At 41.8% G+C, this 13,681-nt stretch overlaps 1 protein-coding gene across 5 annotated transcripts in view; it reads right to left on the bottom strand.

The window, feature by feature from the left end:
* The window catches only part of HECTD4 (HECT domain E3 ubiquitin protein ligase 4), a 64,956-nt gene that overhangs the window by 49,463 nt on the left and 1,812 nt on the right, over window positions 1-13,681 (bottom strand). For 4 of the 5 annotated variants that reach the window (XM_085075593.1, XM_085075591.1, XM_085075592.1 and 1 more), the window contains exons 2-6: window positions 5,572-6,089; window positions 2,729-2,818; window positions 2,242-2,372; window positions 1,003-1,111; window positions 182-320 (exon numbers count right to left, since the gene is read on the bottom strand). In XM_085075593.1, coding sequence (XP_084931719.1) covers window positions 182-320; window positions 1,003-1,111; window positions 2,242-2,372; window positions 2,729-2,818; window positions 5,572-6,089 — 987 coding nt within the window. Of the gene's footprint in view, window positions 1-181; window positions 321-1,002; window positions 1,112-2,241; window positions 2,373-2,728; window positions 2,819-5,571; window positions 6,090-13,681 lie in introns of those variants that run through there. The other variant, XM_085075595.1, reaches the window with a different exon arrangement.

Consider the following 13,681-nt stretch of genomic DNA (forward strand, 5'->3'; position numbering starts at 1 on the left):
CATATCCATCCTTAAAACCACAGCAGGAAAAACCTGAAAGTAAACAAACTACCCCAGTTTTACAAAGGGCAATAGTTGTTCTGTGGAACAGAAACTTCAACAATAAAATGACTTAAAAGCTAAAATGTGTGTGATTCATTCAGCCTGTTTTCTTCCTGCCCCATAACCCAGTCCCCTTTACCTGTAGGGTATGTTGATCCACAAGCTGGAACAGGTAGTGAGGTTTGCTATCAAAGGACACAGGCCGATGGAGGAGTTTGCCGTTGCCAAAAGCCACCCAGCCCGTCTCCAGCTCCTCATTCCGGCAGTACACAAACCCCCTGGAAAAAAAAACCCACCAGGATTTTCAAACTCCTTAAACCCTGCCCTGTTTCTTTGGGTTTTTTGGTTTTTTTTTCAAATAACTCGCAACCACAGCGTTGAACTTTGACTGAACTTATATTCAAGTCAGCGATTTTTGTTGTGAAAGGCTTGAAGGGTAAAAAGCCTCGTGGTTTTCAAGCAGTGAAGAAGCAAGGAGGTACAGTGAGTCACAGCTGCACTAATTACTTAATGAATGACATAATTAGCAAACAAATACTCACAAACTCAGCTATAAATAAAAAGTCACAAAACTGGTCTGTAGTATATCCCTCTCAGCAAAGAATCAACCAACTTAGCAGACATTAAAAAATAAAATCAAATCTAAAATTCTGCTGCTGTGGAGGTTGAGCTAGTGGCCTACAGAGGACCCTTCCAACTTCAATTGTTCTTTAATTTTAGAGAAAACACACTCAAGAATTTTTGATAAGAAAACCAACACATTAAAATAGCATTTAATGAAAATTCACAAGATGATGGAATCACAGACTGGTTTGGGCTGAGAAGGACCTTAGAAATCATCTCCTTCCAAGTTCCATGTGCCTCCAGTCTTGCTACTCCAAACTGAGAGAGGTTCCCCACAACAGGAACTTTTGGGTTTAAGCAGCTGTGCAGAACAGCCAATACTGAAGTGTCCCTTACCTCAGAGTTCCATGCAGTCCTGATCCCAGTTTGCTAATTCCTCTGCCCACGGAATTGGTTGTGTACAGATAGAGCCCATCAGCTGCAAGGCACCGGCCTAGGTCTGCATCTGGAGCAGCAGGGAGGACAGACAGAGAGCACCTCTGTAACATTCCAGCTGGGAATTCTCCCTGGGCCTTACACCCCATGGAAATCAGCACATGCCCATGGCAGATCACTTCCAAATATTTTTGAACACTGAATTTATTATTTGGTGTTCTAAGAGCTGCTGGAATACAGGCACAGCCCAAGAGGCACAGTGGTTTCTTCACGTCTCTTTCAAGCTTTAGAGGTGCCCAGATGGTCTAACAGAGTGTGAGAGGGAAGAAAAATCTAATATTGAGCCTTGATCTAATTTCTGCCACAACTCCAAGATTCTCCTAAAGCTGCTCAGCAGATCCTTCCACCTCTGAACACTTCAATTAAGACAAAATGTATTTGAAACACAGAGCAGTAATTATTAATAATCAAGATGTGATATATGAGTCCAGTCAATCTATTGAAGTTCACAGGATCTCAACACTCAGCTAGGGAAGGAAAAATTCCATTCACCCTCTTGCCTAAACACCTAAAAAGAGATATCTCCAATAAATCTGCAAGAAGCCTAAAATGACAACTCAAATTTTTCAATTCCTATGGATTGCACTAAATGTGGTCAAAGCTTAAACTAATATTTCTAAAACCATTTGAACTCTTATTTATTGCAAAAACAGTAACCAAACAAAGCAGCGAAAATGGAGAATGAATGGAGGGAAAGAAATAACAAAACAAAGCATTAAAAAAAGAACTTCAAAACCAACAGGGTAGAAACAAAAGCAGAATAGGGAAGGGGGGAAAAAAACAATGAACTTGTACTTCTAAAAATAAACCTGCTGTGCCACTGATAGCTGGCTATTGAATACAGGGATACTGGACTGGGCAGTGATTATGTTCACTGAGGGCCTAATGAAGGGATAATATCCGAACTCTGTTTGACCCCTCTGAAAAATTCTCACTGGAGTCAGGGAGGGTCACTGGATCAACTGCTTTGGATTGGTTCCTACAACCTGATAATTTAAACAAGCAGCTGCTCTTCAGCAACCAAAAAACAGTATTTTGTGAGCCCCAATGCTAAAGCTTTAAATTAATCTTCAAACAATTATCAACACTAAAAGCATCCTGTCCTCCCCTGCTAAAAGTGACAGGGATGAAATAATTCACCTTTATTTTCACTGCTGGCACCAGTGTTGGCATCAGGGGCAGGTAACATGTCCTCAAAGCCCCAGGACACGATGTGCTTCCCTCCAAGCAGGCAGGAGGGGGATCCAGGACCTCCCTCCAAAAGCAACAACCTTTAAGCAGAAAATAAAATAAAATTCATAAAGAATAGTGGTAGCAAAAAGTAGCTAAATTAAAAGTTAAGACGAAGATGTATTTGAAGTAATTATTCTGTCAGAGTTCATAAGCCACTTAAAGGAATTATCATTATTTAATGGAAAAAACCAAAAACATAACACCCAAAACCCAATCAATGCTTTTAGATTTGATTTTCTAATGTCTTCTGCACATGACTGAATCCCAGTCTGTCCTAAAGCTTTCAATAACTCTAAAGCCTTTTAATCACTTTTAAAGACATTCCTCCCTACACGCCCTTAACGTGTTTTCAGAGCTGCTGGAAAAATCTACAAGGAGAAAAGTCACTACAAACCTGTAGAGAACATCAGCCACAGGCAGGGACCCCAGCTCAGTCTGTTTCTGTAATAGATGCACTGTATGAACAAAGGTTTTCAGCGACCCTCTAAAAGGACAAGAAAAACATGAATTAAAGATGTCTATTGAAGCCAGACTGAACACACACAACAGCAGCCATGGAGAACACTCAAAACCACAAGAGAATGGCCAAGATATGTCATCAGCTTCTTTTCTAATTGGCATCTCTTTCCTGGAGATTTTCATTCTTTGGGGAGAAAGTAGAAGGAGGAACAGAGGGGGACAGAATGCTGGGGAACCTCCTGCCTAAATTCCACCTTTTTTTTTTTTAAGGAGGCTGAAGCCCCAGGCAAGGAAGCAGAGCAGCAGCCATGGGTTGGGTCATCAACAACAGGTCCATAAAGGCAATCCAGACAGCTGATAAACACCTCAGCCTTGCTCCTGAGACAGCTCTTTCAGGATTCCTTGTAGCTGATGAATCACATTTAGACCTCCAATGAACCTGTGGGTCTTCCTGTGATGAGCCCCAATGTGAGCAAGGGCTGCACTCCCAGCTAGAGATGCCTTTCCTGACTCAGATAGAAAAGATCAGACTCATCCATTTCTTAGCGAGATTCTGCTTGCTTTTCACAGAATCATGGAATATCCTGAGCTGGAAGGGACCACAGGGGTCATCATCCAGCTCGTGGTCCTGCACAGACCCCCAGCAATCCCACCCTGTACATCCCTGGCAGTGCTGTCCAAACATTCCTGGAGCTCTGGCAGACTCAGGCTGTGCCCATTCCCTGGGGAGCCTGGACAGTGCCCAGCACCCTGTGGGGGAAGAAACTTTCCCTGATATCCAACCTATCCCCCCCTGGAACAGCTCCAGCCCTTCCCTGGGTCCTGTCCCTGCTCACAGAGAGCAGACTGGAGCTGCCCCTGCACTGTCCCTCTGAGGAAGCTGTGGATTGGGATGAGGTCTCCCCTCACAACCCCAAATTCAGAAGATCCAGACACCTTTAAAAATACCTATTTTACAATTCCCATTTTAAAGGTCGGGGTCATTTTCTGAAAGACCTGATAGCTTTATTTCCAGGCGTTACAGCCCAGCTAAGTAGGAGAATTCTGGCTGTGTCTTAGGTCAGTTATAAACTGTTTTCTACACAAACACAAGTGATCAGTTGCAGAGATCCTTGCCCTGCACTCTGTTGAATCCAGCCTTTTCCTGTGAGCTCCCAAACTTTCCTCCTCTACACCCCAATCCGTTACCCCCAGGGACATCTTCAGCTCTTTGCTTTCACTGATAAACCTCAGCCTGGAGGAAACTGACACCAAACACATTAAAGCACCTCAATTAATTATTTAAAGCAATATTTACCCTGTCGTTTTATTTTTAGCAATATGAAGCACCCAAGATTGCAACTAGGAATGTCAATAATGGTCTCATTTTGAAGATTTTTTTTTCTTCAACATGACTTAGATATTTAAAAGAAAAGTGTGAGGCTTTTAGAGGTGAACAAAGCACAATGGGATATTTCAACTCTCTAAGCAATGCAAGACAGACTTGCAAAGAAAATATAAGATCAACCTGCAGTTCAAAAGATCTGTTTGAAATTTAGCTCAGCTGCAACAGAACATCCCTTATTTCCTGCAAATTGACATCTGGGGAAAAAAAAAAGAAATGAGATTGTGTTTATCAAATCCAATTTCTCTGAGCTATGTTCAAGTACATTGCCTTTCAGATAAGGCAGTTGTCAAGACAGAATAATTTGCCACATACCATAAATTTCTCATTGACTTCATTAAAACAAGTGCACTAGAAATTAAGTGGGTTTCGTTTGAATAAACCTTTTCCTAAAGCAAATGATGCCATATCCTGGGAACTCCAACATCTTAAATCAGGTTAAACATCACAGACAAGGCTGCAGCTTGAAGAAACATTCATGCCAATATTTCCAAAAGGCTACTTGTGACTTTAGAGCCACAATCATGGGGCTTTGCTTGGGTAACCAAACCCCATCCTCTAAAAAAGTAGGTTTTGATTAAAAGCTATTATAGCCACTTTGTCCTCAATCACCTGATGCCAAATCCATGCAGGACAAGGGGTATTTTAACCTACAATGGGTTGAACTTTTCACTGGCAACGAAAGAAAAAAATACCTCCAGACTTTTGAGAGACAACACTGAAATCAAATCTGAAAGGAATTGCCCTGAAACCTGGCAGTTCCACCTTCTCCAGCCAAATAAATGTGCACAAAGGGGCAGGACAAAGGGAAAAGGAGACAACTTTTCTCCCTGATAAACACATTTGGAACCATTCCTAGAGCAGCTCACTGCAGTGGAAGCAGCAATATGCACACGAGGCATTGCTAACCCAGATCCTTCTGCTTTTGCATATGCTAAACACATGCAAAAAAGAAATGCTTAGCAGTTTCACCCTTTCCAAACCAATATTTAAACATTGGAAAGACTGGTGCAAGCTAAAAATAAGCATCACCAGTGCAGTCACATCATTTTTATTTGTTTCAATGGAACCAGACTACCACCATCAACCACAGCATTGCCCACAGGTGCTGGAATCACCATCATGGAAGGGTTCAAAAAATAGAGGAAGTGAAATTTGGGGACATGGTTAATGGTGAATAATGGCTGGACTTTGCCAAAGTTCCTTAATTCTCTCTATTTTGCCAGTAAACTTCTGTGTATTTGTTTTGTATTTGATCTTGAGAAGATCTGGTTGGGTTTTCTCCTTGCACCAAACCAAAGGAACCTGAATTTAAGTATTTCCAGGGTGTTACATCCAACCTCAACCAATCCCACGGTTATCACGGAATTGTCATTCCAGCACAGCTCCCTTACCTTGCACAAGCCAAGGCAACCAAGGCAGCAGCAGCATTTTCCTTCTGCTTGTAGGGGATGTGCTGGCCGGAGGGCGCCGTGTCCTCCAGCCAGGAGCAGAGCAGGGACTCGATCCCGTTGAGGCAGTCGGCAGGCTCCTTGGTCAGGCTCAGCGGCTGGCAGTCCCGAAGGCAATTCAACAGCACCTCGGCAGTGATGTTACACAGGGAAGGGTCCGTTCTGCTCTGCGACTGGATCAGCGGGAACACCAGCAGCAGCCCCATGCGGGAGGTGAAGGGAGCCTGCTCCGGCTGCTGTAACAAGCCCTGGCGCTTGAGCAGGGCCAGCGCCTCCTCATCCCCGGAGCTCTCGCGGTCGTGCTGCTCCTCCAGGGCCAGCTGGCGCTGGGCGTTCCAGAGGCCCCGCAGGGCATTCAGCCTGTACTCCAGGAGCCGGGCGTACGCGTTGCTCTGGTTGCCACACACGGAGCGCAAGCGCTCCGCCAGCTCCGTCGGGTTCTTGGTCTCGAAGGTCAGGATCTGGAAAGGGAAAAGTGGGTATTTATAGAGGTTTTAAGGGAAAGGAAAAAAAAATCCCATATGGTTGCGGTGTGATTTTTTAGATCAGCTGTTCCCGACAGCAGATGGAGGGATATTATTTTTAATTTCTGGGAATGAATAAAGTTACACCAGAGGCCGAAGAACGGGCGAGTGGTGTTGTGCCCATCTCGGGATGAGGAGTGATGGCCATAAACTAAAACACATGGAATTCCACCTTAATGTGGGGAAGAACCTCTTCCCATGAAGGGTGGCAGAGCTCTGGGACCTGCTCTGGTGTGCAGTCTCCCTCTCTGGACATGTCCCTGTGTCACCTGCTCCAGGTGACCCTGCCATAGCTCCAGGAGACCCTGCCAAGGGATCTCCAGAGGTCCCTTCTCACCCCACTATTGTGGGATTCTTTAATCCCACTGTTGTGGGATTCTGTTCTAGCTGAGTCAGCATCCTCGCTAAACCCATCCTTGGAGGTTGCTGAGGGAGATTTTTAAACTCTCAATAAACAACAACAATAATACAGATTGTAAAGAAAAATACACACACAAAGGAGTAGCTTGGAAAATAAACACTCCCCTCCTCTGGAGATTTTTTCTGTAATCGAGGCAATTTTGCTAAAAACTTCAGAAGAACTCAGAGGCTGGAGGGTCCCAGGGGTTTAGAGCCCTTCTATGAAAACGGCTAGGTCACCAATATTGTGTAATAAGAATGTGCTTGCTCTAGTTTTGGAGCTCTTCAAATAAACAAACAAACAAACCAGTTCTCTCCAATTCACCAGGAATTCTATTACACTCTCTCCCTCCCCTGTTTTTTTCCCTCCTCAGTTTTATCATCTTGCACTCAGCTACACCTTTCTCAAAATACTTCCAGTCGCTGCCATAGCTGAAAACACTAAAAGTATCCTTCTCATCATTTCAGACAGAAGAAAGAGTCCTTTTTGGCACTTCTAAATAAAATTGGAGACAAAGTTGGAACAACAGAAGACAAGTAAACCGTGACACAAAAACATATTTATGGTTTCGTATCCAGCCTGGTACTGCGAAACTCAGAATTTTAAGTACTTTACAGACAACTTTTCTCCCTCCAGCAAACAACAGCAGAGATCAGCAAAGTCACTTAAGCTGTGGCAAGCTCAAGGAAAGCCATGAGCCAAGCATTTTGTGATACTCTGGATCCAGTATCCAAAGGATTTGGTGTCCAAAGGGCTTCTGGCCACGTTCCAAAGTGCCTCATCTCATCCACCCCCAAACATAATCTTTGGCCCATCCTCATGCTGTAAAACTGTCCTCCCCTCGCTTATTTAATAAATAAATATACATGTGGGAAGGCGAATGTGAGAGACAAAGAGCTGCACTGGGTAATGGCATCCAGGGTTGTTTGTTTTGTGGGTTTTTTTAATTGCAGGCAGCAGTCATAGAGATCATGAAATAAATGTTTCTGGCTAATTGCAGACTCCTGAACAGCTTGTTAAAATGCTGCAGGACAAATCACATCTGCCACTGCCACACAGCCCCTGACTAAAGGCAAGGAAACAGCTTTGCAGGAGGACATTTGCCACTAGAGCCAGGAAAAGTTCATTTGAAAGGAATCCACATTGTAATTACACTTGAGTGGATGTTGTACAGAGCTTCTCATACCTAATAAACCTCCTTTAATTAATTTCTCCAAGAGATTATGGATATTAATTCTTAAACCACATATTATATGTTTAAAATAACCACCTCCTGTTGTGTGTTCTGCTGTCTGAAAACTAAAGTTTTTTTCCTGTTATAGATGGAATCACTTTCTACAACAGCTGGCTTTTGATTTTCTTGAACTAAACTGGATGGATTTTCCACTAAGTGACAACAAGCTGAAGAAACGGAGGAGAAAGAGAATTAATGTTTGCATTTTGAGAGTTAAATGCTGAAAAAAACAGGTCTGTGGTCTCTGGCCATGTCAATAACAAAGATAGCACCACAAAAGACAAGCTGTGATGTACTTGCTGTTGTATGCCTTGCTCCTTAAATCCCACAGTTTAACAGTAAAGTGTAAATTTTTTTGCCTTTGATATGGCTCTACAGCTCTGTCTTGTAGCAATCAGGACGAGTCAGTGTCAAATATGTGCAGTTTTGCTGATGAAAAGCCTTTTCCTGCTGAAGTTTTAGTTTCTCCCTGATCTCACAGCTCCCAATTTGCTTTAAAAGCATGTACGGTCTGTCTGGGATTGGTAAGAGTGTTTTGCTTTGGTCTTTCATAAGGGAAATGAGCACTAATTTGGGTAAATGATACAGGAAGTACATCAGCTTCAACAGATTTACAAGACCATTCCAAAATGGGACTTATTAGAGACTTTTGATAATGCAGTTTACATCATCTGATTTTCATACACAGCTTATGGAACCAGTAGAAAAAAACCTCTTAATTATTCAACATCATCTGAAGGTCTAAGCAGGCATTTGCACTTCCAGAAAAGTAAGAGGGTATTAGAAGAAAGGTGTGAGGTCATCTGAGATACACAGGATACTTCAGCAAATTAAATACCATTTTCCTCAAAAGCCTTTTTACTAAAGGTCAGTACTCAGAGCTACCTCCAAAAAGGAGATTCAAGACCAAATGTTCCCAGGGAGGTTCTGACAAACACCCTGGGAGCTTCCAGGGTTTGGACACATCCCACTAAAGACTCCACACAGCAAAGCCAGCCCTTCCCAGGGCCTTCTGAGCACACTGCCTGCAGTTCTTGTATCTCCAGGCGAAGCTTGTTATCTCCCAACTATCTGAAGTCAAAGCAAGTCAAAATAAAATTCAAGAAAACCCCCAACGTGTTCATTCACAAGTTCTGATACAGACAACACAACTACCAGTGTTTATAGAATGTAAAATTCCCTCTCCTCCTGCTTGAACAGAATCTAAGAGGATGAAGAGGATGTAACAAACATCACTTTGCCATAGAACAAGTTAGCAAGTAGCTACTTAACTGTAACTAAAAGCTGTGTTAGTAGAAAGTCTAATTGTCACTATTTTAGCTTTGCAGTATCTTATCCTTACACATTATTTCCTTGTTTGATCTTTCAAATCAATTTCAGTCAATATTTTAATTAGAAAATGGTAGAGCCAAAGTTCAATCACTCTAATTGGTGTTTGACATCTTCTTCAACATCGAGAAGCACAAAAGGTATCTAATTTTAGATGAACTATGGGAAAGTATCATGTTTCCCATTGTATCCAATATTTGTCCTTTTGCATCCTACTACATGACCTCCCCCAGGTAATTCTTCCCATTAAACAGCATTTTTGCCAAATCTGCTCCAGAAAGTAGTGGCTGACATTCCCTATTTTTAGGGCAACATGTTTCTCTGCTGATAGTAAATACCAGACCTACTACAATTAACTCACACTAATCTACATGAAGAGTTTTAGCCTGAGGTTTTATGACCCTATTAAGTAAATTCAAATGTGAGCTGTCACTAAAAGGCAGCTTTTTCCTCTGGCTACAATTCCAGCCCCGTGTCCTCTCCCTGGTGCTGGCAGTGGTGCCTGTGGGGTGTGTGTGTTTTAGTTCTGCTACACAGGGAACTGAGGAGCAGTGAAGATGTGCACAAAGGGGTTTTTTTATTCCTGAAGTTGCATATTGGAAAGGGAAGTCTCTAAATCTCCCCAATAAACATTTAATTCTTTCTCTACAGAATTCAATTGGCTGAATTTCACGCGTGAAGATGAAGATGGTGGAACATCTATTAGGATCAATTACATCCCTAACACCCCTGAGTATTAAACACAGATTATTCTCATCTCACAGGAGGTACAAACCAGACAGAAAAACAGAAACCACCTCAAAATTGTAAAATATCTTTAACAGCAGCATGAAAGAAATTAATTCTATTACTTTTACCACCCCATTACAGGTATAAGGTCATTCCTCTTGTTCAGAGTTATCAGAGAGGCAGCACCACTTGTTTACTTGGCTCTTTTGTCTCTAGAAACACCAATAAAACAATGTAAAAAGACTAAATTACAAAAAGTATGGATTATTCTGTAAGAGAAATAGCACAAGTGACAGCTTTAAAGGTACCCTGAAGATTGAAATACACCTCCACACTGAAACTGCTCCATAAACAACCCTCTGTCCATGTTCCTTGTCTCCCACTCTGCAGGGGAACAGAGACATCTGAACATGGGACATCCAGCACGAAGCTGCCTTGGTGCAAACCCACCTTAATTTATTCCAAAACATTTTTCTAACCCCTCCCCGAGGCCTTTTCCTTGCTACACCATGTGTCAAATATATAAAGATGTGTGAACATTTTCTCCCTGATGTTTTAGCTACTCAAATTTTATAGGTTCTTAGCAGCTGCTGCATTTTACACCAGGCTTTAGTGCTGCAGTTAAAAACTACAAGTTTCAAGGTTGGGCCAATTTTTTTTCTGCTCCAAGAAATTTTAACCATATCCTCTTGTCCAAAGCCTCTGCTGAGTCCTGTGTGGAGCAGTGCAGGTTTTTAACAATTCAGCCAAACTATTTGCTTTTGTGAAAGCATTAGAAATCTAATTGCTCAGAAATAAGCACTAAGACATCTCTTTTACAATTTTATCCCAAATAATTGTTGTAACCATACAAATTTCCCAAATAACCTTCATATCTGAGATGAATTACAAAGTACAAGCGAGCTGTAAATAAATAAAATGTTATAAAGTGTTGTCTCTTTATTTGCTCATTAAAATATTTCTTTGGCTCTTACTCAAGCAGTAGGTGAAAATGGCTGCAAAAGGTAAAGAAAAATCTTTGTAATTGAAACATTTGAGAGTGCAAATCACTGCATCAGCTACAATTGGTAACAAGATCTACATGTGGGAAACAGATTTGCAAAATCATCCTTGAGAAGTTTCCTAATGTTTCTCTACAAGGTTAACTAAAACATGACTTCAAAAATCAAAGGTCAGAGGCACGCTGGTCCATATTAAAGAAGTTTAATAAATTCCAAATCCTGGCAGAGGAATACTGGAACACTGAGGGGATGCACAGGCAGGATGAGGAGGTAACAAGCCTGCCACACGCCTGGATCAGCAGTTCCCAAGTCACAGGTCACAACCCCAGGAGGGGTCATCCACTTAGGAAGGAGTCAATTGTTGATGGTGGCATTAGGGACTTTCAGTTTGACAGAGGTGACGCTTGTAGATGGCAGTAAGGTCACAAGCAGAAAGGTTTGGGAAGCACTGACCCAGATAATTGCAGAGAACTGCTCTCTCCTTCAGCAATCAGGGAAAAGTGACAGAATGTTTTCTCTGGGCCGGGAGGAAAATGGGTGAAAACTTCCAAGTTTAGCAGAAACCTTCCAGTCTAAATCATTTTATGGCGAACACGAGTCAGTCACAGGACTGGCATGTGCTGAGAAAACAGCACTGGACTTCAGCTTTTCAACCTCTCCATGGAGGGCCAGCCCAGACCACACTGGGGGAAGAGGAAAGGCCATCACTTTTTTCTTCTTTGTTTCATTTTTATTATCTTTTAAACTTCCACTTGATTCAAGGGAACTGTTTTCAGTGCAGAGCCACACCTGCCCAGTGGCACCTCACTCTGCCCTACAGGAACAAAGCTTAACAAGAGTCCAAACATCAGCTGAGGACAGACATAGACATGATCCCAACAGCTACTGAGGAAGAAGCTGCACTTCCAGCTCCATGTTAAAATCAGCAGAAGGTGTCCCTGCCCATGGCAGGAGGGGGAATTGGATGATCTTCAAGGTTCCTTCTACCCCAAACCATTCTGGGATTCTGTGGTGACTCTGGAGAGCTGGAAGATCAAATCTCCCTGGTTTAAGGGACATCCCCACCTCCAGACAAACCCTCACCACGCTCCTGGGGTTACTGACTCCAGGAAGGATTTTGGTTGGGGAGATTCTGGAAGTGCTGCAGTTCCCATTGGGTCACATCATGGAACAGCTCTTCCTCCCCTGAATGTCCCTCCTGGGTGGGCACTGAGCAGCCAAAATGTCATGGCAACACCCCAAGCTCTGTCACCTAGGGTTGTCTCCAAGAAGCAGACTTTGCACTTTGAAAGACTTCTCTGTGTGAAAAGTTTGAAAATAAGGGTCCAAAGGCTTCTGTAATCACTGACTAATCCAGGTCTCTCCTGACTAGAGGATTTTAGTGGGAAACCCATATAAGAAGCAGCTGTTTCATGTGTATCATTACATAAATTCTATCAAATAAACAAAAAACCACAAACCCTCATTTTTTGTAAATATGCTGAAACAGTCTAAGAAGTTGGCACACATCATCGCAGAAAAAAAATAAAACCAGAGCAAAAACCTCAGCACTCTTTAAAACTTAAAACTCAACATACTCCTAGAAGAAGTTGAAAGAGAAGGTTAAGGTTCTAGTAACCTACCATTAAAATATATGTGTAAATACATGTGCATAAAAATATACAAAAAGGTAAAATCAAAGCTGCATGGGAGTCAAAATAACAAAATAATAAGTTTTCATAAGCCTTTCTTGGCATAACACCAGCACTGTAACATTTTTTCCTCTGCTTTTCTTTTTATAAATAGACAGAACCTTTGAACAGAAGGACAAAGGAAACACTTTCAAACACACTGACATTAGTCACCAATAAGCTCTTTAAAGGGATATTTAAGCGAAACAGACCAGAATGGTACTTCTCCACCCAAAAAAATATCCATTAAAGTATTAAACATTATACATTTTTAATTAAGCACTTCAGCTCAGAAATTCAGCCAGGCTTCTGACCACCACTGATGAAGCACAAGAAGTGAATTAAAGAAGTTTCCTAATCAAAGCAGCAGCTGCAGCATCTCCTACCCTTGGCCAATAGCACATCCCAAGAGATTTCTGTTTGGACCATTTTCAAAGATATTTATTACACTGCAAGTAGGAGTAGAAAGAGTGTAAATGAGCTCTTGTGTAGCAGTCGATTGCATGGCCACACTTCAGTAAGATGTGTGCACCTATTTCCACAAAATGGCTCCTCAAAGCCATTCCATATCACCAAAGCAGCCCCTTATTTAATTTAAAAAAAAAGCATTAAGAAAGGCAGAGAAAAGTTGTGAGCTCAATATTTTACATTTGCACCACGTGAAATTTTTTTTAAACCCTCTTCAATCAATACCAGAAACTCTACACCAATTTGCAAATGAGATCTGAAAAAAAAAAATTGATCACTTGCGATCATCAGTTCTATCAGTGGAAGGAAATAAAAGGCTTTTATAAATTGTGACTTAAGAAAAAAGATCAAAATAAGTCAAAACCAGTACTTATCAAAATAAGCACCACAGCAAAAAGTCTTATTTAATTATTTATTTAGAAGTTTTGCACTGCAAACATGAACAACGGGAAAAGAATCTCTGGAACAGGAAGAATTATGTGAATCAGTGGCACTGGATTGCTGAAACACTCATTACAATAAATGTCATAAAGCACAGGACACAGTAGCACCAATTCCATTCCTATCTTTCCCAAACAATCAGAGTTTTAGAACATTCCTAACACGAACAAAAAATTCTCCACAGCTGAAGTGTTTGTGTGTCAAGTTTCAGGCTGGAACACTTCTGGCTTGGCTGGCAAGATCTTTAAATAAGGTCT

The sequence above is a fragment of the Lichenostomus cassidix genome, chromosome 15 (assembly GCF_008360975.1).
Source record: "Lichenostomus cassidix isolate B80296 chromosome 15, HeHo_3.0, whole genome shotgun sequence".
Classification (NCBI taxonomy): Eukaryota; Metazoa; Chordata; class Aves; order Passeriformes; family Meliphagidae; genus Lichenostomus; species Lichenostomus cassidix.